At 46.2% G+C, this 23,549-nt stretch overlaps 1 protein-coding gene and 1 pseudogene across 4 annotated transcripts; one reads left to right on the forward strand and one right to left on the reverse strand.

The window, feature by feature from the left end:
* Positions 1-352: 352 nt before the first annotated feature.
* FCMR (Fc mu receptor) lies at positions 353-21,973 on the reverse strand. 4 transcript variants are annotated; one of them, XM_010341010.3, is made up of 8 exons: positions 21,797-21,973; positions 9,818-10,153; positions 8,978-9,091; positions 7,776-7,857; positions 6,216-6,346; positions 5,732-5,872; positions 5,365-5,423; positions 353-1,148 (listed from the first exon to the last, which is right to left on the reverse strand). In XM_010341010.3, exons 1-8 carry the CDS (start codon positions 21,831-21,833, stop codon positions 1,020-1,022), a joined length of 1,029 nt encoding a protein of 342 aa, XP_010339312.3. In that variant the 5' UTR covers positions 21,834-21,973; the 3' UTR covers positions 353-1,019. The 4 variants fall into 4 exon arrangements, with proteins under 4 accessions (XP_010339312.3, XP_003930480.3, XP_039319367.2 ...); XM_003930431.4 differs by having other exon boundaries at positions 7,776-7,998; XM_039463433.2 differs by lacking the exon at positions 21,797-21,973 and having other exon boundaries at positions 7,776-7,998; positions 9,921-10,118.
* Positions 3,168-3,851, forward strand: LOC101050766 (large ribosomal subunit protein uL13-like; annotated as a pseudogene).
* Positions 21,974-23,549: the final 1,576 nt, after the last annotated feature.

Below are 23,549 nucleotides of genomic sequence, written 5' to 3' on the forward strand. Positions count from 1 at the left end.
GGCCTTCTTCCCAAAAACAAGGCTGGGCAGCCAGCTCAAGCTCTGGTTGAACTTTGTGGTTGCTATCAATCTGAAGATGTAACCTCTGACTATGACCTTGTTCCAAAAACTTAGACAAAAAGTGTACATAGGAGGTGGGATATCTCTTCTTCCATGACCTAAGTGTTACTGCAGAGCCCTGGCCACCCAGGAACTCCTGACTGCTTTCCTTCCTCACCTTGCTATATGTTGTCTGGAACTGGCAAAGAAATGAGGAACATTTGTGAAAGCTAAAAAATATAATAGTTTTGAATGACTAAAATAGACCAAAGTTAAGTGCACAAATATCAGCATCAGGCTATAGAAGAAAGATAAAGAGATGACAAAGACTTTTTTAATATGCAAATCTCACTAACAAGCTCGGTTCCGAAAATTTAGAATACATCATCACACCAAGATAAATTGCCCTTAGCATATAACTTGAGATAAGTAGATGTTCACTAGCAGGTGCTAAATTTTGGAACAGGGCAAAGCCATTTCTGGGAGTGTTTTCATACTAGACCCCTGCCTAGTCCATGGGGTTGAGGCTTATCCACATAACTCAGAAAAAGAGACTTCTATTTGTGTAAGACCCAACCCTGGAAAGGATGCCTGAGAATAGCTCTGCCTCTGTCCCAGCCTGATGCCATGTGATCTAGAGCCTAGGCAGCAACAACCCTGTGGTCAAAGACATTGAAGAAACGCTCTGCAAATCCCACAGCCTGTTAGATGGCTTAAAAAGGAAGCAAGTAGCATTGAGACAACTGCTCTGCATGCCTAGACCTTACCTGTCGACTACAGGGGGCGGCCAAGGTGTGCAAGACGACCTGGGAGCAGAGCCACGCTCAGGGCACAGATAGAAGGGGATGGGATTTGAGATGGGGCATGGGAAGTGATGATGGCTCTGAGAACACATGAAGCAGATATTGGATATCAGTAGACAGACGAGACTCCTTGGCACCACAGTCTGGGCCTGGGGTCAGGGGACAGCTGCGGAGCTGTCAGGCAGGAACATTGATGTAGTCGTTTGAATCACCGTCCTCCATCTTGGCGGCAGGCTGGAAGTAGAGGCTCACATATTCACAGCTGGTCTTCAGAGGTGGGGTATGGAGCCAGGGAGATTCAGACACCTGGGGACAATGAAAGAAGCATCACTGGATCTGGGTAGGGTGATTTTAATATCTCCCCAGGTGGATTTTCGTAGCGGACAATGGGGCACGGGCGTGGCTGCTGAGTTCCAGAAGGCAAAGACACAGAGGCGGCTCAGCTCCATCAAGTAGGGTAACCCTGGGGATTTTCATGCCGGTGCCTCGCCCAAGGTAACTGGAAATCACTGAGACCTAATGTAGGCAGGAAATACCTTAAATGGGGCTCAGAGTAAAATCATGTGGCTAAGCATGGGCCTGAAAGAGACCCAGCTGCCACAGGAGTATCCCCTGGGGGATAAGATGCTGTGACTTGTGGAATAAATATGCACCTTCATAGGAAGTTATTCAGAAGTAGGGTGAGTCACTCTCTGCACCATTGTAATGCTCAGAGACGCTGTGATGTGGTGTTGTGACAGTGCCTTCCAGGAAGGGGATGGGTGGTGAAGGGGATAAGATGGCAGCCCATAAGGCACACTGGTGCTCCTCTTCCCAAGAAGGAAACATCAGGATCATCCACCTTGAGGATGGTCAGTTCTCAGCAGACAGGACTGTGCCGAAGAAGGCGACCACGAGGAGGATGGTTACGCATTTAAACACAAGCTCTGAGAACTAGATGACCAGCAGCCTGAACACAGTAGACATTCCAAAGTACTCATTGAAAGGAACTTTGATATATTTTGTACTTTACTAAAGAGGGAAGCAGCAGCAGCTTGCTTCGAAAAGATGTCTTCCATCAGTCAAGGAAATAAGAAGCTATGAAACAGAAAAGAAATAAAAAGAGAAGGTGGAAAAGAGAAATAACAATGAGAGCAATGAAAACTAAGAAAGAAAATTGGATGGTCCTGGTATAAATGTCAGTGAGGATGAAACTCAGTCAAGTAATCAGTGAAAGACAGCTAATAAGCACACGTAGGTAGCACTCCCCTTAGATGATGTAAAACCAGTCAAGAAAGACCTGGATCCCAGAACAGCTCAAGATGTCAACCTGAAGCAAATTAACCAGCACATAACAGCAGGAGAAATCATGCACGAAATTGAAGGTGACACAGAGAAAAGAGAAATATCAAGATGCATATCTTTTTCACACTACCTTCAATTATGTTTTAATTTTCTTTGATAATAAAGAAAGTTTTAGATTTGTTAAAAATAAACAAAAATTTATCTTTCACTGCTTGTTATAGTTCATCATTTAACTTACTTGGCTTAAGAAATGGAAATATTCCCCGTGGAGACTATAATAATGAGTCATTAAGCATAGGCACCTGGTTATAAATTTGTTCCAACAAGTTTTTTGCACCTAATAGTGGGAACGAGAGTTTCAAGCAGAGAGGCAGGGTCAGCTTGGAGCAAGGTGCAGGCCCAGGTGAGGGTCTGTGTGGTCACAGGGCAGTTTCAGAGAAAAGGGCTGCTGGAAAGACGGAGTGGACAGACAGTGTTGCACCACTGCCACGCAGGTGCGCACCTTCTCTACTGGGGGCGGGGAAGGGCCAGCCAGAGAAGCCAGAGGGGACTGCGCAGAACTGCCTCTTGTTGCCCGGTACCACTCTTCCCTTTTTAGCCAGGCCCACGATTGATCAGCTGGGGATGACATTTCTCAGCCTCCCTTGAAGGGAGGGTCACTTCCCTTCAAGGGAAAGTTAAGTTTCAGTCTGCAGGACGCAGGTGGAAATGGTGGGAAACTTCAGGGTCATGGGCTTAAGAAGCAGCATTCTCTTCCTCCCTCCTGTGAGCTAGGAATGTGCACACGGTCCTGGTGCCTGAGTACTGACCACGAAGCAGGCAAGACGCCAAAGGACCGTACAGCAAACAGGCGGAGGGAATTTCAGTCTGGAGACGACCTCTTGGCTTGCGGGCTCAGGCCACCTCTTCCTGTCTCCATGCCTCTGAGCCTTTACTTGAGGAGAGGGAAGTAGGCTTCCACTGCGTGAGCTGTCTTTTGGAGTCGGCTGCATTAACTTAATCTACACTCAAAACAGGTATTTTCTCTTCCCAGATGGCTGCCGAAGATGGCGGAGGAGCAGGTCCTCAATGGTCGAGGCCATCTCCTGGGCCGCCTGGAGGCCATCATGGCTAAGCAGGTACTGCTGGGCTGGAAGGTGGTGGTTGTAGGCTGCCAGAGCATCAACACTTCCGGCAATATCTACAGAAACAAGCTGAAGTACTGGCTTTCCTTTGCAAGCAGATCAACACCAACTCTTCCAGAGGCCTCCACCACTTCCGGGCCCCCACCACTTCCGGGCCCCCACCACTTCCGGGCACCCACCACTTCCGGGCCCCCAGTGGCATCTTCCGGCGGACCGTGCGAGGCATGCTGCCCTGCGGGGCCAACTGAGGCCAGGCTGCCCTGGAGCGTCCTAACGTGTTTGACGGCATCCCACCACCCTACGACAAGAAAAAGTGGGCGGTGGTTCTTGCTGCCCTCAAGGCGGTGCGTCTCAAGCCTACAAGAAAGTTTGCCTATCTGGGGCACCTGGCTCACGAGGTTGGCTGGAAGTACCAGGCAGTGACAGCCACCATGGAGAGGAGGAAGGAGAAGGTCAAGATCCCCTACCAGAAGATGGAACAGCTCATGAGACTACGGAAACAGGCCGAGAAGAACGTGGAGGAGAAAAATGACAAATACACAGAGGTCCTCAAGAGCCACGGACTCCTGGTTTGAGCCTGGTAAAGACTGTTAATTCCTCATGCTTGGCCTGGCCTGCCTTTCCTCCATCCTCACGCTGGAATGTGCGGGACCCAGGGGCAGCAGCAGTCTGGGTGCCACAGGCAGCTTGGGACATAGGAAGCTGGGAGCAAGGAAAGGGTCTTAGTCACTGCCTTCTGAGATTACTTGAAAGCACTCGGAGAATTGTGCAGGTGTAATTATCTATGACCAATAGGAAGAGCAAGCAGTTACTATTAGCAAAAGGGAGTAGGAAGACTAATTGGAGGGGCCCTACGTTGTGAGTGGGGCATCTGTTTAACTTTCCACCTGGTCCTATGCTATACTCTGCAGCTGTTAGAATGTGCAAGCGCTTGAGGACAGCATAAGCTTGCTGTTGTACAAAGGGTATTTATAGGAGCATGGAGTGGGAAGATGGGCAACCCAGGGGTTACAGGCATTGCCCATGCTCCTCACCTGTATTTTGCAGTCAGACTCAAATAAATCACTTTTAAAGAAAAAAATAAAAGGGAATTTTTACCACACCCTTTAAATTTTTTTTAAAAATTCTGGGTTCTGCCTGTTTTGGACTCTGTAGGCTACTTTAGAGAATAAAAAGCTTTATCATCTCAATTATTAAAGATGATTGAAGGCTTTCTACTCAACCATCTATCAGTAGCCATGAATGGAAACTTGAGTTCCCTCCGTCCACTCTGGATCTAAAGTTGAATCCTCCTTACTCAAGGTGTTGAATTCTGTCTACATCTTTCCTTTTTTTTTTTTTTCAAGACGGAGTTTCGCTCTGGTTACCCAGGCTGGAGTGCAATGGCGCAATATCGGCTCACTGCAACCTCCGCCTCCTGGGTTCAGGCAATTCTCCTGCCTCAGCCTCCTGAGTAGCTGGGATTACGGCACGCACCCCCATGCCCAGCTAATTTTTTGTATTTTTAGTAGAGACGGGGTTTCACCATGTTGACCGGGATGGTCTCGATCTCTTGACCTCGTGATCCACCCGCCTGGGCCTCCCAAAGTGCTGGGATTACAGGCTTGAGCCACCGTGCCCGGCCCTGTCTACATCTTTCCTAAGTCATCCTCTAGACCAGGCCTAACTGCCTTCAGTGAAGGGTAAATTACCTCCTCTCACCTTCGAGAGCTTACCAGAAAGTTCTCACGAACAGGAAGGTGAAACCGGGGAGCTTCCCCCTGTCTTGGACCTCCTAGAAATCGAATCTCCTCCACCAGAAAGCCTTTCACGCAACTGTGGAACTGCCACCTATCATTCCCTGCTAAGCCAGGGCATCCAGCACGCAGGTAACCCTTGAGAACTGCTTGGCCAGAAGTCATTGAACCAAGTCTACACAGTTCCGGTATTCAACCTCCTGACACCGAAGGAGGAGGAAACTAAAACAACTTGTTCCTCGGCTCAGGGCCCAGGAGTTGCGGGAAACCTGCTTTCTAGATCACTGCGGCAGCGCAGGGAGCTGCATTCGGTCCCGCCCAGGGCAGGGGCTGCCCAGTCGGGCCGCGGCTGCCAATCAGGACCTGAGCGGAGCTTACCTGCAGCAGGGCGGGGGACAACGGCTCCCTAGAGCCTGGAACCAGGGTCTCCCCATTGCCTAGGAACAGCAAGGGCGAGGTGAGGCGGTGTCCCAGGCTCCAGCCCCACCCTCCAACTACAGTCTCCCGCTCCCCCCGCCCCCGCGTCTCCCCCCCCGCCTCCCAGCCTCACTGCCCACCCCCCGCCCTCCGACCTCTCCCCCCGTCCCCTGGCCTCACACCTCACCTCGCCCCTCTCCTTAGCCCGAACCCCCCAGTCCCACCCTACGGGAAGCCCTGGGACCTAGGAGGGCTCCCCGCAGCGCCCCGCTTTCCCAGAGACAGCGCGCTCTGTCGGCTTTTTCCAGTGGCGCTCCCGGCCGCTCACCTGCAGCGTCCGCCCCAGGGGCGCGCCGCGGGCAGGCGCTGTAGATGTTTTGGGAGCGCTTTTGCTGCGACCCGCGGGGCGGCTGGGAGCTCTCTAGGGCGCGCATCCTCACGGCCAGTCGACGGGCCCGCCTGGAGAGAGCTTCCCCGCAAAGCCGCAGGAAGAGGAAGGAAAATGGCATCAGAGGCCCGTGCCACCCTCCCCAAATGAAAGGCTGCCGCCTCCCCAGGGCCTGGCAGTGTGTGTTCTGGAGATGTTCCAAGCGTGCGAAATGTACGAGGCACTGCCTTGCCCTGCCCAGAAGACCAAAGGGCCCAGGCCACCCTTGTCCTCAGCCCAGTGACCCCCACTTCCCTGCACGCCAGGCTGCTCATTGAGAAAGCTCCCCGAGTTTTTCCTGGAGGTTCAAAAGGGGCTTCTGAATGCTCTGGGCTCTTTGGGCAGTTCAGCCGTCCCTACCCAAGCCCCCAGCCCAGCCGCTCACCTTTCCTCATTTGAACAGCCCTTTTCACCATCAGCCCCAGAAGTGCCAGCAGGGAAAGGCCCAGGACGGTCGGGATGAGGATGTGAAATCCTTGGCCTTCCCTCCCAGACTGTGAGCCATAGTCCAATGCTCTGGGGTGGGAAGGAGAGGGAGAGAGGGAGGAAGAGATTATTAAAGCAGGTAGGTTGAGGGCGCGCTCCTGTGTGGACAACATTTTCGGAGAGGACTTACAGGTTTGTCCGTTTGTTAACAGAATTCACTCCACCCCCCGCTCAGAAAGACTTGCCTATGAAGCCACGCAACTCGAATGCAAATTCAGATTCTGCCTTTTACTGCCTGTGTGATCTTGAACGAGTATCCTAACCTTTCCAAGCCTTATCTCTCCATAAATGGGTATAGTAAAATGTATTTCGCAGAACTGCTGTAAGGATGAAGTAAGAGTGGATGTAAAGAATTTAACACACCTTCCAATGTTTCACACCTCAATTTCTTCACGAGATTGTTGCAAATATTGACTGGGCTAGTTCCTTATAATGGTGAGGAAAAGGATGTTTTTCTCATAGTGTTCCTTCTGCTTGGAAATTCTCCCTTCAGTTTTCTCTACATATTGAAATCTTACTTCTCTTAAAGGGACATTGTGTAAGTCCCCTTATCTTCCTAATTACAGTAAGTCAGAATCATTTGTGTGTGTTTGTGCTTTGGGTTTCTAATTCCTGTGTTCACGACTGTTTCAGACTTTATCACAGTCAGACTTATGTTAGTAAGACCTGGATGTTGCACAGTGTCATCTTTTCACATCTTCAGAACATAGGACAATGCCTGCCACATAGTAGAGAGTAAGAAAATGCTGGTTGGAGTCGATGTATTCTCTATTAATAGGTTAGGAATTGGGAGTCCTGGTTCTATTGGACTAGAAATCAGGAGTCCTGATTCTATTTGAAACCACTTGGCTCTCATGGCCCCAGTTTCTCCTACCTATAGAAGCCAAATGATTTTGGAGGTCCCCTCCGCCTTTGTCTTTGCTTATGGAAAAACAATTTTGATTATTAATAGGGTCCCCCCCAACCCCCGCCTTTGGAGTCTGCTATAATGCTTCCCCCTAGTGGTATATTGCAGTACTACCCTGGACTGAACCCTGGCCTTTAGACTGGAGCTGTCCAATAGATAGTGAGTCACAGAGTCACATATGTAATTTGAAATTTCCTAGTAGACACATGAAACAGTAAAAGGAAATGGGTGAAAGCAATTTTAATATTACTAGTTTAATGGTTAATTTTATATTTATTCTCATTAGTTCTTCCCCATCAAAATAGATTTGAATGATGAGAGTGACTGGAAGAGCTGGTTCTCCCTTCTTTCTACAGGATCGATGCTGGGCCATTGACAAGTGTGTTCTTGTTAAAGGAACTAATGAGTTAATGAGCTATACTCACAGGTGGTATATTTCACAGTGGCCTAGAGACGAAGCCAAGGAGGGTCTCTAATAGTGGGCATTGCAGTGGATTTCCGTGGATCTCCTAATTCTAGTGTAAGTCTAGATCCTGGACAGTGGTCTCTTACCTCTGCCTGTGCAGCCTGGTGTGGTGGTTGTAGCCGGCTGTCCGAGGCTTGAGCAGCACCCCTCGAGCTGAGATCTCTGAGGCTGTAGTGGATGGCAGGAGGGTTGGGGGCTTGTCAGCTACTACTGAAGATGCTCTGGACACTCGAGAATAGTGGATGATTTGGGTGGTGGGGGAGGGGTGGTGGACTGGAAGGACCTTGGTCCTTGGAGCTGGTGTGGTAACTGGAGGAGGTGGCAGGAAAAAGTGATATTCCTTTTATACACTCTGTTCTCAACAGGATTAAGTCACCACCTCTTCCCACAACGTACCTTTCCCTTCTGTGCAGGCTACTGTTGTTCTTGCGTCCTCATGGGCTACAATTTTGCTTTTTTAAACATGCCATCTAGACCTAGTCAATTGCAAGTATATTTGCTTCAAATACAATTTCTTCCAGGAAGCCTTCCCTGACTTCCAAGGTAGAAGAGCTTACCCACCTCTGAGCAGGGGGAAAACCTTTTTTGCAGTCCTTTTCCCACTCTGCCTCATGCTGTATTTGTGTGCTAATCTATTCTCCCCGATCTCACCCTTATCAGTCACAACCTTGGCTGTATAATCTGTTCAGCTACACTATCCCTCTTGGCTCTCAGCAAGGTCACCTAGTGTAATAATGTTCAATTAATGTTTCCACCTCATAGGCATATGGGATAATATGATGGAAATACTGCATGTCAAAATGCATTTAAAACTGGACGATGATATTGAATTGTAAAGGTATCATTAGTTTGAACATCATTAATCTTTTAGTTGCAAAATAGAGCTAAAATCATTAGATATCAGCAGGTAGAAGACAGCCCTGTGGGAAGCACGAGACATGATGATCTCCAGCTGGGAAATGTCTGCCCAGTCTTTTTTTCTGCAGTCATTCATAAAAGAGCTAGATTTTGTGAGTGGAGCACAAACGTCGTTGCTTGTGGTGCCACCTGGTGGTAATATGTAAGTTCTGCAGCTAAGACCACGTCTCCTGGCTGTCCGACAGGCTTGAGGGATATGGACAGCAGATCTCAGGGAGGTAGGTACCTTCTCTAAAGGCAGGGAATATACACCTAAGACTTAGCTCAGCTCTGCCAGTCACTCTATGAACTTAACATAGACCCCTACTCCATTTTCACACTGCCACACTATCTCCCCCCTCTCCCCCCACCATCGCTACAGTGAACTGACCTCTGGGTACAGATTTGGAAGAACTGGCATGTGCAGGCATCTGGAACAAATGGAGCAGATGAAACCAATTTGGAGTCTCAGGCGCTGGCTGCTCTTTCCATAATGGCTCGTATTCTATTGGAGGGAAGAGGAATGTGTTGGTGGTCTCTAGGGGGAGACTGAGGCTTGGGGAAGGGCCAGTCGGCGTAAGCTGGAGCTAATAGAGTTAAAGCGGATGACAGTGAGGGGATGAGGGCAGGGTCCACAGAATGGAGCAGAAGAGGAGCTGGGTTTGGGGCTTCCCTGGAGGAAATACATACTGGTTCCCCCAGCCCAGTCAACATTTCCTGCACAATCGGCAGAGGTCTCCTAGGCTGTTGAATTAGTGCTGTGTATGTGTGGGGAACTCAGTGGAGGAAAGGAGAAAGGCGGGATTCCAGAGAAATAAAGGATCAGGTCGTAGAGTAATAAGATTGGCCTGTAAATGTGGCTTGATAAATTCGTGTCTTTCCTTTATTTCTCATGGAACGTTATGTAGGATAGTTATTTCCTTTTGCTCCCAGTTTCCTCCATCTCAGAGCCTCTCCTCAATCTCAAGCCCTCACTGCCCCCATGCCCTGGGTAGGATGGAAAATAGAAAGAGAGCACCTATCTTGTTCCTTTCATCCATGATGGGTAGAAAATTCTGTGGACCATGAAGTTAATTGACTTTGTGGTTTCATAAGGATCACAATCATTATGTGGCTTATATGGCAACAGTGTAAGAGTCTGGTGACTGTTACAGTTAGATGGCTGTCCTGATCTTCCCAAGTGGAAACACTTTCTGGGTAGGCTGAGCCTACAATCAGCAGAGGAACCTACCACTGTGGACATTGAGGGTGACTTTCTGGGTCTTTCCTCTGTCCGTGTTTATGCCCGCTCCGCAGGCGTAGACGCCGCTGTCACTTTCCGTCAGTTCTGCGACCTTCACTAGGAACAGGTTCTCGTGTGGGTTTTCCGTCAGAGTGACTCGGCCCCTGTATTCGTTCTTGATGAAGTTGGTGGTGGATATCACGGTAGCACATGTTCTAGGTTCAGCCATCTCCCGGCACAGATATATCCTCACAGGCGTTTCGGGAAGTGGGCACATGATGGTAACTGATCCGCCCAGTTGCCCCTCTACCTTTACTTCTGGGAGGATCCTCAGAGCCCCTGATACTGCAGGGAGAGGAGATTAATGCAGAGGGAGCCCCATCTCTAGCTATATCCCAGCCCCATACACTTCCCAGCTCCAGCCCTCCCTCCAACCCTAGCCCGGGCTCCAGCCCAACCTAACATTCAACCCCAGATCCAGCCCTGTCCCCATTATTAGCTCGGCCTCAGCCTGTCCTTAGCCATAGCCCGATTCTCATTTCCTTTTTCTTTTCTTTTCTTTTCTTTTCTTTCTTTCTTCCCTCCCTCCTTCCCTCCCTCTCTTCCTTCCTTCCTTCTTTCCTTCTCTCCCTTCCTCCCTCCCTCCCTCCCTCCCTTCCTTCTTTCCTTCCTTCCCTCCCTCTCTCCCTCCTCCTCCTCTTCCTTCTTCTTCTCTTTCTTTCTTTCCTTCTTTCTTTCTTTTTTGTCTTGCTCTGTTACCCAGGCTGGAGAGCAGTGGTGTGATCATGATTCACTATACCCTCAACCTCCTGGGCTGAAGTAACCCTTCCATCTCAGCCTCCCAAGTAGCTGGGACTACAGGTGCATGCCACCAGGCCTGGCTAATTTTTGTCTTTGTTGTAGAGATGGGGTTTTCACTATGTTGACCAAGCTGTTCTCAAACTCCTGGACTCAAGTGATCTGCCTGCTTTGGCCTCCCAAAATGCTGGAGTTGAGCCATGGTGCCCTGCCCTTATTCTCATTTCTACCCTTAGTCTCAACTTGAGCCTCTTTCCATCCCCAACCCTATTCACAACCTTAGGCCAGCTCTATGTTCACCCCCATCCCTATGCCTGAGACTTACCTTAAGTAAACCCCAGCTTCAACCTCACCACCAAACCCAAACCCATAAAAACCCACACACCAAACCCTTGAGATGATCATCAAAACTATATCACCCACTCCAAGGAGACATAATATGTGTCAGGTGACCTCAAACAACATGTAGCCTCCATGTGACCTCAGCGCGCTGCTGGAAGCATGGTGCGGGTATGTTGCAACAGATTTTCCTTTCCAGTTTTGTTTCGCTTACATGCATCCATCCAGCCATTCATCCACAGCTCTCTTTATTAACTCATTCAACAAGGGTTTATCGAATGCCTGTCCTGTGACAGCAAGCCAGCCGGCATCCCTCCCTCAGGCACAAATCATTTAGTGAGTGATACCAATCAACACCCACTGAGCAGTGTAATACCTCCCATGACAGATCGCACAGGGTTCCCTGGAAGGAGCGAACATGGGCACCTGATCTAGGCTGTTACAGGGGCTGGCGTGGGCAGAGGAAGGCTTTCTGGAATAAACAATGTCTGAGTTGTGACCTGAAGGAATGGGTATAGAGGGCAACTGAGAGAGTGAAATGCTCATCATGGAGGCAGGGGACATAGGACGGGAAGTGAGGATGTGTATGGGTGTGTGTGCATGTGTGCATAGGTGCACACACACAGTATGTGTGCTGGGGAGGGATAAAAGATGTGGTTCATGAGTCCCTGACATCATACAGCTTATGCTTTGAGTGACAGAGGTCAGGTCTAATGCGCTTGAGCCAGCTACTAACATAAGGCCATGTCTGATTAATTGCCAACTAAGTGGATTCTCATAAATGTCTGCATATTTCTGGGAAGAAAGTTCGTATGGCATAGTGTGTGAGTGGTGAAGTGGGGCTGGAAGGCTGAAGTGGAAGAGGAGAAGAGAGTCTTCCAGACAGCCAGAACAGCCCCTCAAAAGGCCAGGATGTGAGAGAGAACATAGCATGTCAATGGGCAGAGAGAAATTTGCAGACTTACTGAGATTTATCCCCAGGGCATACATTAAGGAGAGTACTAGGGAGTTTAGACAAACAAGAGTCAGGGAAAGCTTAGGAAAGAGGTGGGGCTTGAGGCTTTGGGATAAAGACATTCTGGACAAAGGGAAGAATTCTGACAGTGGTAAAGAGATCAAAACAATCATGGGAGAGGAAAAGTCGGGGAGCGTGGGTGGGCTGCAGAGGGAGGATGTACAGGAGCATGTTGAGATCTAAAAGTGTAACTGATGCGAACATGATAGGGACAGGTAGATGGACCAGCAAGACCTCTGACATAGAAACCCTCACATGAAAAACCCAGCACTGCTTTAAACCCACTGGAAATTGAGTCATGAGGTAGCCTCACAACTAGACATTGCAATGGGAAGGTGACCTGTCACTAAGTGCCAGTTAACAAAGACCCAATCCAAGGAAGGTCTGCAGGAATCACCTTGTGCATCCAGACAGCCCCCACCTGTGTGGGAAGCTGAGTGCCGAGGGTGGAAGCACATGGAAGTGTTTGAATGAGACTAACCCAGCCGGGAAGGGGGTTAGTCCCAAGTCCACTTTCCCAAGAGCAAGATAATACAAAATCGCAAGGGGAAGATAGCAGAGATGGAGTCTTCAGCTATGTAGCAACCTCCCGCAGCCTCAGGGGCCCAGGGTTGAGCTTTTGGTAAATCCCTGGTCTGCCCGTTCAACTCCCTGTTGTGCAGACCCCGGATGGATGGAGCGCAAGGTAGGCTGCTGGCTGTGCTGAGCTCTGGTCCATGAGGAAGCAGTAATTGGCAATGTACAAATGACCAGACCCCAGGAAAAAGTAACTAGTTCTCCTCAGGTTCATGGTAGCTTCTGACCTATTCCCAAGTCTTAGAAAAGCAGATTTTTAAAACAGAAAAGATAGATATAAGCTACTGGTTTAGACTTCTGAAATAGCACAGTGTGCCTGAGACTCATCTGAGGAGAATGGCCATGATGCCCATGACCTGGTCCTGTGCTTAGGAATGGCCATTACATCTGTCCAGGGCATGGTCTAGAAATATGTTTTTAAACAAGTGTCCCAGGTGCCCTTGCATTGCTACAATCCTGGGCTGTATAACTACATTTACAAACGATTCTGGAGAAGAAAGGCATAGATGGGAAAAGGCATAGAAAGGAAACAACCTGTTCAATAGTAATATTTTTGAGAGGCTGCTAAGTAAGTGGCATTAATCTCTAAATTGGTGACTTGTTTTTCAGTGGTCATGATAGGGAAGAGGGAGATATGTGGCTTAAATAATCACTCTCAATATATAAGTGGATGTAGAGACATGATTGGAAAATGGGAAAAACACTGTAATTTTTATCATATAAAATAAGGTCAAGGTCTACAGGGCCTTGGTGGCTGGGGAGCTCTGAAGAGGGACTCTGGTGCCCACTTCGCAGTGATTTTCCAGGTGGAAGTGCAGATGAGAACCTGGTCAACTCAAATCAGGGCAGGTCTCAGGAAGAAGGAGAGCTGGCCTCTGATTTATGTTTATCAAAAGGGCATGGATTTTTTTTAAAGGATGAGAAACATCCCTCCCACTCAGCTTTTTGTTTCCAAATACGGTAATCTGTGTGTGTCCAGACCTGCTGCCTGTCACAGTGAATGAAGTGTCCACCTCCTTTCAAAGGCCAACCCCTCCACCTGTGTCCTGATTCCATCATTCTCACCTGTTTTAGAACTTCTTGTCTGCAACGATCTCGTTTCTTTCTCTGGCTGTTGGAGGAAAATGGCCTTCTCTTCTAGCATTGCCATCGCTATTGCCCATCTTTTCTTCTTTTTTCTAAGACAGGGTCTTTCTCTGTCACCCAGGCTGAAGTGCAGTGGTGCGATCTTGGCTCACTGCAGCCTCCACCTCCTGGGCTCAATCGAGCTTCCCACTTCGGCCTTCTGAGTAGCTGGGATTATAGACATGCTAACACCACACCTGGCTAATTTTTTTTTCCGGGGGATAGAGATGGGCTTTCACTATGTTGCCCAGGCTGGTCTTGAACCTCAGGATCAAATGGTCCACCCACCTCATCCTCCTAAAGTGTCAGGATTACAGGTGTGAGCCGCCATGACTGGCTTTGCCCATCTTTAAAAACCCCTCAGTTGACCTTTGCCTCCCCTTCACCTGCCAACACATCTCTCTATTCTCTTTCTAAACCAGTTATCAAATTTGCTGAATCAGATTCTCTCCCATACCTCCTAATTTCTCTTCAATCCACTCCTATCAGAATCTCGTGTCCAGTGTTCCACTGAAACTGCTCTTGTCAAGTCACCGAAGTTCTCCTGTTGCCACATGCAGTGTTCGTTTCTTTGTCTTCGCTTCCCCTCACCCTCTCAGCAGCAGTTGACCAAAGGAGCCAGCCCATCTGGAAGCACACCCTTGCCGTGGCTTCCCCACTGCACACCCTCAGTGATGGCTCCCTGTCAGCCTCCTGTTTCACTCTCCTTCTTTCCCACCTCTCCGTGCTGGGCTGGCCCAGGGCCAGTTCCTTGAACTTGTTCTTTCCTCTGTCCTTCCTCCCTTTCTTCCTTCACTTGCTCATTGACTCCCATGGTTTCTAAGAACAGTGCTATAGATCTCACCAAAATGTGATCTCCAGTCTTACCTCTGAGCTTCAGACTTGCCTCTGACATCTCCCCTCAGACCCTACTTGAATGTGTAAGATATATGCCAAACTTAACGACAGCTGAAAAAGAATTGATTTCTCTTCCAAAATCTGTTCCTTCACATGCTCTTCCAAAAACCTCATCGTCCACCCAGCTGCTGAAGCCTGGAACTCATCCTCATGTTAAAGAATCAAGAATACATTTTAATTGTGTGTGTGTGCATGCTAGGTCCCAGCATCAAATGTACATATTATTATTATTATTATTGTCAAGGTAAAAAGGGCTTGAAAGCTCACACTGCATGACACTGCCTTGCTTTATTATAGAATTCTACACAAGGCTCTGGGCAATGTGGTCTACAGTTTGTGCCTCATGCACTGGGCCCTTGGGAGGCCCACCCCAGCATTTGCAGGACCTGGGGTAGGAGTACAAATTAAGGCCCAGATACTATATATCTGAATATTTTTAAGTTATAAATCAAGCTAATGAACTGTTAAATAAAATTTGCTTTATTTCCCTAGCTCAACAAATGCACACTCTCCTTGGATGTCCACTCTACCCTGTGGTCATGCAGGGAAAGCAACCCTAACCTTCCTGCCCCCAGCCTCTGCCCATCTGCCTTCTCTTTTCATCCTTTGCTCCTGCCCAGAGCACAAGGGTCCTGGTATATACATAGTAGATACCCCAGCTTGCCAGTACAGTCTTCACACAATTTCTTCCCAAATAGCTACCTGTGGCCATCTTTTATAGGCCAGGGAAACTAAAAACCTTGAAAAAAGATTTGATGAAATGCTAATGAGAATAAACAGCTTAGAGAGGAAATACAAATGAATTGATGGAGCTGAAAAACACAACATGAGAACTTCACGAAGCATACACAAGTTTCAATAGCCAACTTGACTAAGCAGAAGACAGGATATCAGAGATTAAAGATGAACTCAATGAAATAAAACAAGAAAGCAAGATTAGGAAAAAAGAGTAAAAAGAAATGAACAAAGCCTCTAAGAAATATGGGATTATGTGAAAAGACCTAATTTATGTTTGATAGGTGTACCTGAATGTGATGGAGGGAATGAATCCAAGTTGGAAAACACTCTTCAGGATATTATCCAGGAGAACTTCCCCAACCTAGCAAGGCAGGCCAATATTCAATTCCGGAGAACAACACAAAGATATGCTTCATGAAGAGCAACCCCAAGGCACATAATCATCAGATTCACCAGGGTTGAAATGAAGGAAAAAATGCTAAGGGCAGCCAGAAAGAAAGGTTGGATTGTCCACAAAGGGAAGCCCATCAGACTCACAGCAGATCTCTTGGCAGAAGCCCTACAAGCCAGAAGAGAGTGGGGGCCAATATTCAACATCCTTAAAGAAAAGAATTTCCAACCTAGAATTTCATATCCAGCCAAACTAAACTTCATAAGCAAAGGAGAAATAAAATCCTTTATGGATAAGCAATTGCTCAGAGATTTCATCACCACCAAGCCTGCTTAGCAAGAGCTCTGGAAAGAAGCACTAAACATAGAAAGGAACAACCAGTACCAGCCAATCCAAAAACATACCAAACGGTAAAGAGCATCAACACGGTGAAGAAACTGCATCAACTAACAGGCAAAACAACCAGCTAGCATCAAATGGCAGGATCAAATTCACACATAACAATATTAACCTTAAATGTAAATGGCTAAATGCCACAATCAAAAGACACAGACTGGCAAATTGGATAAAAAGTCAAAACCCATTGGTGTGCTGTATCCAGGAAACTCATCTCACATGCAAGGATACACATAGGCTCAAAATAAAGGGATGGAGGAAGATTTATCAAGCAAATGGAGAGAAGAAAAAAAAAAAAAAAAAAAAAAAAGCAGGAGTTGCAATCCTAGTCTCTGAGAAAATAGACTTTAAACCAATAAAGATCAAAAGAGACAAAGAAGGGCATTACATAATGGTAAAAGGATCAATGCAACAAGAAGAGCTAATGATCCTAAATATATACACACCCAATATAGGAGCACCCAGATACATAAAGCAAGTTCTTAATGACCTACAAAAAGACTTAGACTCCCACACAATAATAGTGGGGGATTTTAACACTGCACTATCAGTATTAGACAGATTGACAAGACAGAAAATTAATGAGGATATCCAGGACTTGAACTCAGACCTGGACCAAGCAAACCTAATAGACATTTACAGAACTCTCCATCCCAAATCCACAGAATATACATTCTTCTCAGCACCACATCACACCTACTCTAAAACTGACCACATAATTGGAAGTAAATCACTCCTCAGCAAATGCAAAAAATGGAAATCATAACAGTCTCTCAGTCCACAATTTCTAATTTGCAATCAAATTAGAATTCAGAATTCAGAAACTAACTCAGAATCACACAACTTCATGGAAAATGAACAACTGGCTCTTGAATGTTGACTGGATAAACAATGAAATAAGACAGAAATAAAGATGTTCTTCAAAACTAATGAGAATGAAGACACAACATACCAGAATCTCTGGGACACATTTAAAGCAGTGTCTAGAGGAAAATTTATAGCAATAAATGCCCACATGAGAAGCAAGGAAAGATCTAAAATTGACACCTTATCATCAATATTGAAAGAGCTAGAGGAACAAGAAAAAAAAAAAAAACTCAAAAGCTAGCAGAAGACAAGAAATAACTAAGATCAGAGCAGAACTGAAGGAGATAGAGATACAAAAAACCCTTCAAAAAATCAATAAATTCAGGAGTTGGTTTTTTGAAAAGATCAACCAAATAGACAGAACACTAGCCAGATTAATAAAAAGAAAGAGAGAATAATCAAATAGAGGCAATAAAAAATGATAAAGGGGATATCATCACAGATTCCACAGAAATACAAACTACCATCAGAGATTACTACAGACAACTCTATGCACATAAACCAGTAAACCTGGAAGAAATGGATACATTCCTGGACACTTGCATCCTCCCAAGCCTAAACCAGGAAGAAGTTGAAACCCTGAATAGACCAATAACAAGGACTAAAGTTGAGGCAGCAGTTGAGTTAATAGCCTACCAACCAAAAAAACCCAGGTCCAGATGTGCTCACAGCCAAATTCTGCCAGACATACAAAGAGGAACTGGTACCATTCCTTCTGAAACTATTCCAAACAATCCAAAAAGAGGCAATCCTTCCCAAATCATTTTATGAGACCAACATCATTTGATACCAAAACCCAGCAGAGACTCAACAAGAAAAGAAAACTTCAGGCCAATATCCATGATGAACATAGATGCAAAAATCTTCAATAAAATACTGGCAAACCGATTGCAACAGCACATCAAAAAGCTTACCCATCATGATCACGTAGGCTTCATCCTGAGGATGCAAGGCTGGTTCAACATACACAAGTCTATAAAGGTAATCCACCACATCAACAGAATGAAAGACAAAAACCAGATGACTATATCAATAGATGCAGAGAAGGCCTTTGACAAAATTCAACAGCCTTTATGCTAAAAACTCTCAATAAACTAGCTATTAATGAAACGTATCTCAAAATAATAAAAGCTATTTACTAGAAACCCACAGCCAATATCATACGGAATGGACAAAAACTGGAAGCATTCCCTTTGAAATCTGGCACTAGACAAGGATGCCCTCTCTCACCACTCCTATTCAATATAGTATTGGAAGTGCTAACCAGAGCAATCAGGCAAGAAAAAGAAATAAAGGGTATTTAATTAGGAAAGGAGGAAGTCAAATTGTCTCTATTTGCAGATGACATGCTTGTATATTTGGAAGACCCTGTCATCTTAGCCCAAAATCTCCTGAATCTGATAAACAACTTGAGCAAAGTCTCAGGATACAAAATCAATGTACAAAAATCACAAGCATTCCTATACACCAATAACAGACATAAAGAGAGCCAAATCAAGAATGAACTGCAATTCACAATTGTTACAAAGAGAACAGAATACCTAGGAATACAACTAATGAAAGATGTAGAGTACCTCTTCAAGGAGAACTACAAAACACTGCTCAAGGAAATAAGAGAGGACACAAACAGATGGAGAAACATTCCATGCTCATGGTTAGGAAGAATCAGTATCGTGAAAATGACCATAATGCCCAAAGTAATTTATAGATTCAACATTATCCCCATCAAGGTACCAAAGACCTTTTTCAAAGAACAGGAAAAAACCACCTTAAGCTTCATATGGAACCAAAAGAGAGCCTGCATAGCCAAATCAATTCCAAGCAAAAAGAACAAAGCTGGAGGCAGCATGCTACCTGACTTCAAACTATAGTACAAGGCTACAGTAATCAAAACAGCACAGTATTGATACAAAAACAGAGGTATAGACTAACGGAATAGAACACAGGCCTCGGAGACAACACCACACATCTACAACCATCTGATCTTTGACAAACCTGACAAAAACAAGTAATGGGGAAAGGATTCCCTGTTTAATAAATGATGTTGGGAAAACTGGCTAGCCATGTGTAGAAAGCAGAAATTGGACCCCTTCCTGACACCTGACATTAAAATTAACTCTAGATGGGTTAAAGACTTAAACATAAGATGTAACACCATAAAAACCCTGGAAGAAAACCTAGACAAAACCATTCAGGACATAGACATAGGCAAGAACTTCATGACTAAAACACCAAAAGCATTGACAACAAAAGCCAAAATAGACAAATGGGATCTAATTAAACTCCAGAGCTTCTGTACAGCAAAAGAAACAATCATTAGAGTGAACCAGCAACCAACAGAATGGGAAAAAAAATTTGCAATCTACCCATCTGATAAAGGACTTATATCCAGAATCTACAAAGAACTAAAACAGATTTACAGGAAAACAAACAAACAAACAAACAAACAAACAAACCCATTCAAAAGTGGGTGAAGGATATGAACAGACACTTTTCAAAAGAAGACATATATGAGGCCAACAGACATACAAAAAAATGCTCATCATCACTGGTCATTAGAGAAATGCAAATCAAAACCACATTGAGATACCATCTCACACCAGTTAGAATGGAGATCATTAAAAAATCTGGAGACAACAGATTCTGGAGAGGATGTGGAGAAATAGGAACACTTTTACACTGTTGGTGGGAGTGTAAATTAGTTCAACCATTGTGGAAGACAGTTTGACAATTCCTCAAGGACCTAGAAATAGAAATTCCATTTGACCCAGCAATCCCATTACTGGGTATATATCCAAAGGATTATAAATCGTTCTATCATAAGGACACATGCACATGAATGTTCATTTCAGCACTGTTTACAATAGCAAAGACTTGGAACCAACCCAAATGCCCATCGATGATAGACTGGACAGGGAAAATGTGGCACATATACACCATGGAATACTATGCAGCCATAAAAAAAAACTATGAGTTCGTGTCCTTTGGAGGGACATGGATAAACCTGGAAACCATCATTCTCAGCAAACTGACACAAGAACAGAAAATCAAACACCACGTTTTCACTCATAGGCGGGTGTTGAACAATGAGAGCACATGGACATGGTGGGAGCATTACACACAGAGGTTTGTTGTGGGGGACTAGCGGAGGGACAGTGTTGGGTAGGGAGTTAGGGAGGGATAACATGGGGAGAAATGCCGGATATAGGTGACGGGGATGGAGGTAGCAAACCACATTGCCATGCATGTACCTATGCAACAATCCTGCATGTTCTTCACATGTACCCCAGAACCTAAAGTGCAATAAAATATATATAAATAAAAAAATTAAAAAAAATTCAAAATGAAAGTCTGGTATTTACTATTTCATTTCAGATAAGAAAGATTAAATACAGTTTTATTTTTAATCTCCCAAGTTTATAACCTATAATATTAATACTATGTTAGTCTTATTCAAATGTTTGTTGTAGGAAATTGCGTTGGCTCACTAAAGTTATACATTTTATTTGTCATAGGAAATTGAATTTACTCACCAACCTTTTGATAATTAACCCATGACTATGACTCCATTGATTTTACTAAAATTGACCTTATCTACATTTAAACTCTGTAAATTCTCTTTAGATAGGAAACTCCCTTAAAGTCTTAGTTTAGATTTTTCTTCTTGCTGATTGTACAGTTAAAATAAAATGCCAAATCTCATATTTTTACACTTCCAAAAAAATTTTAAAAAGTCAAGTTTAGGAAAATCAATCTGGAGCTACATGCAGCCTGAGTTAGAGGAAGCGGGAAAGATAGTTAAGAGGGGATTGTGTGCTCTTTTCCTGTCCATTTCCTCTATTGTCTTCCTAGTAGCAATTGCTGCTGCTGCTGCTTATCCCAGTAGATACGGATCTAGAAACTGCATGATTTTGCCATTGATTGGATCAAGGTCTGAATGTGGATAAATGGGAAGAGCGGGTAAATAGCAATTCTGGCATTTCGTGGCTGAGGATCAGAGATACTTCAGACAGGTGGAATAGCTGGTTTGGATGGTAATCAATAAGGAGTTTGAGATAAGGTTAGGCAGGTTACATTTCAAATCTCAGTGGGATATTGAAGTAGGGGTTGCCCAGGAGACAGCTGTAAATTGAAATATGGAATTCAGGAAATAGATTAGAGCTACTGAATGGATTACAGAGTTTTCATTTAGGATTGAAAGCTGGAAATTGAGGACTGAGAAAGATCTACAGAAAGAGTGTAGAGGTAAGAAGAAAGAAGTATGGAGGTGCTTGCTTCAAGATACCATATTAATAGGCTAAGATGTTTAGGAAAGATGACACCTTCAGCTCTTAAGAGTTAACACCTGGCTGGGCACAGTGGGGCACACCTATAATCCCAGAACTTTGTGAAACTGAGCCAGGAGGATCACTTAAGGCCACAAGTTCAAGACCATCCTGGGCAACACAGCAAGACCCTATCTGTACAAAATAATTAAAAATTATCTGAGCATGGTGGCTTGTAACTGTCGTCCTAGTTACTAGAGAGTCTGGGGTGGAAAGATCACTTGAGCCCAGGAGTTTGAGACTGCAGTGAGCCCTGATCTCACCACTGCACTCTGGCCTGGATGATAGAATTAACACCTGACCAAAACAGGAGAGTGTCTGAAGTAGAGAAAGGGGCATTAGCAGGGAGTGAGGAGGGCATTCAACACCTAAGGTGGCCTCCATTCTTGTCCTGCCCTACGTGTTGGTTTGCAAGTGAATCCATCCAGAAACATCAGAGCCGGAGCTGCCAGGCAACTCTTCTACTTGTGGCCAACTCAAACCTCATTCAGAGGTCTGAAGTGTTTCCCCATAGTACTCACCTGGCAGGAAGTAAAGTAACCAAAGCCAGGGGTCCATTGTTCCTTCTAGAGCACAAGATCCATCCAAGAGCTCCTAGAGAGGGGACAGAGACACGCTGCTTTCTCAGGAACCCTTCACGATCTGAAGCGTGAAAGAGATTTCTAGTCCTCAACGAGGAACAAGCCTTGATGATGAGGAAATGACAACTTTGTTTGCTAACTACTCTTAGGCTAAAAAGAGAGCGCATACAAACCACAGCGGAAGTCAGGAGCTAAGAAAACATGTTGTGTTGAATGAGAAAGCGTCACCTGGTTTAGGAGGCATCTAGGAAGTTCCTCTAGACTCTTAGCAGTGACCAGCCTGATACTCCTTCGCCTCGGCGCTTCTTCTCGGCAGGGCCTCCCGTGCTTTATGTATACTCATTGGTTTCTGAGCTGGGGTCATTTACTTTCATTCTGCCTTCAGGATAAAAGAGCCTCCTCACTGATTTTCCCACCCGAGAAAGGCTATATGGTCAGAAGGGCGGGCCTGAAGTCAGAAGATGCTGGCTGTAGTCCTTACCAGTCACCAGTCAACTCATCTTTACAGAGGTTTTTGAGCACCTACTATGGGGTTAAACTAACTATGGACTTTGAGGAATCCATTACTTTTCTCTGAGCCTGAAGTTTTTCATCTAGGAAATAAATGAAGCTGGGACTAGATGATCCCTGGCATTTCCTCCTGTGGGACGTAGTTCCGGGGCCTTCACCGTAGCCCCCCAGCACCTCAGCCATCCCTCACCCTTCATCTCCCCCAACTGTCCCCACAAGGTGCTGCCCTGTGGCAAGGGCTCAGGTCTCCATCCAGTGACCAAGGCAGTGCCAGGACTAGGGTGTGACAGGTCATGCAGCCACTCTGCCTGAAGTCACAGAGGCCTGGTAGAGCTGCCCTTCAGGACCCTGAGGGCCCAAGGGTAAGGTCCATTAACTGATGGAGCAAGATGCTGAGGCCACAGGGCATCTTGGGAAGAGCTTTGGATCCAACTCAGAAGACCTCAGGTCTTGTCCTGGCTTGGTACTTTCTAGCTTCGCGTAAATTTCCCTAGGTCTCAGTTTTCTCCTTGATAAAATAGGGATGGCCCCTGCCCTTCCCACCTCACATGGCTTTTGTGAGGCCCAGCAGAACTCGCAGGCATGGAAGTGCTTTGAGAAGCCTTCGCTGTGAGCTGCGCAGGGATAGTACTTATGAGAGCATTCCCAGGGCTCCGTTCCTAGAAGTTGCATCCCCGGAGGTCAGTTCCCAGGGCCCCATCCCCAGGTGCAAGGGCCCCTGGGGGATCCGGGCTATTCTCATACTGTTTCTGGGAGGGTGTGACTGACAGAACTGGGCTCCACAGGGGTTGTGTAAGCTACTCCTTGCTCGCCCCCACACACCGGATTTGTCACATGCTCTCCAAAACAACAACATAGGCGGCGGAGGTTGAATGTGAGGCTCAGAGCAGGTGCAGAGGAAGTGTGTGCGTGGGCAGGCAGCCTGCCCTGCCCCATCCCTGAGTCTCCCTTGGCCCAGAGCAGCTGTGGCTGTGATGTCCTCCAGCCCTGAAATGGGCCAAGATGGCAGAGGGCAGCTCAGGCCTCTGCTTGGTGCCAGAGCTCCCAGCTAGGATCAGCCCCACCCTTCCCTACGTGGCAGGCTCTTCCCAATGCCCCAGAGCTGTCACGCAGCTGGACTCCACCATGCGCTGGGCTTGAGGCCTCGGACTGTCTTGGAGAGACAGAGAAGAGTATGAGTCAA

Source organism: Saimiri boliviensis, chromosome 14, assembly GCF_048565385.1.
Source record: "Saimiri boliviensis isolate mSaiBol1 chromosome 14, mSaiBol1.pri, whole genome shotgun sequence".
Taxonomy (NCBI): Eukaryota; Metazoa; Chordata; class Mammalia; order Primates; family Cebidae; genus Saimiri; species Saimiri boliviensis.

Coding starts and splice junctions, on each gene's coding strand:
- FCMR (XM_003930431.4), bottom strand. CDS start 21,833: ATGGACCCCTGGCTTTGGTTACTTTACTTCCTGCCAG. Junction 5,424..5,731: donor CCCTGGGGCGGACGCTGCAG/GTGAGCGGCCGG, acceptor TGCTGTTCCTAG/GCAATGGGGAGACCCTGGTT. Junction 1,149..5,364: donor TGTCCCCCGCCCTGCTGCAG/GTAAGCTCCGCT, acceptor CATTGTCCCCAG/GTGTCTGAATCTCCCTGGCT.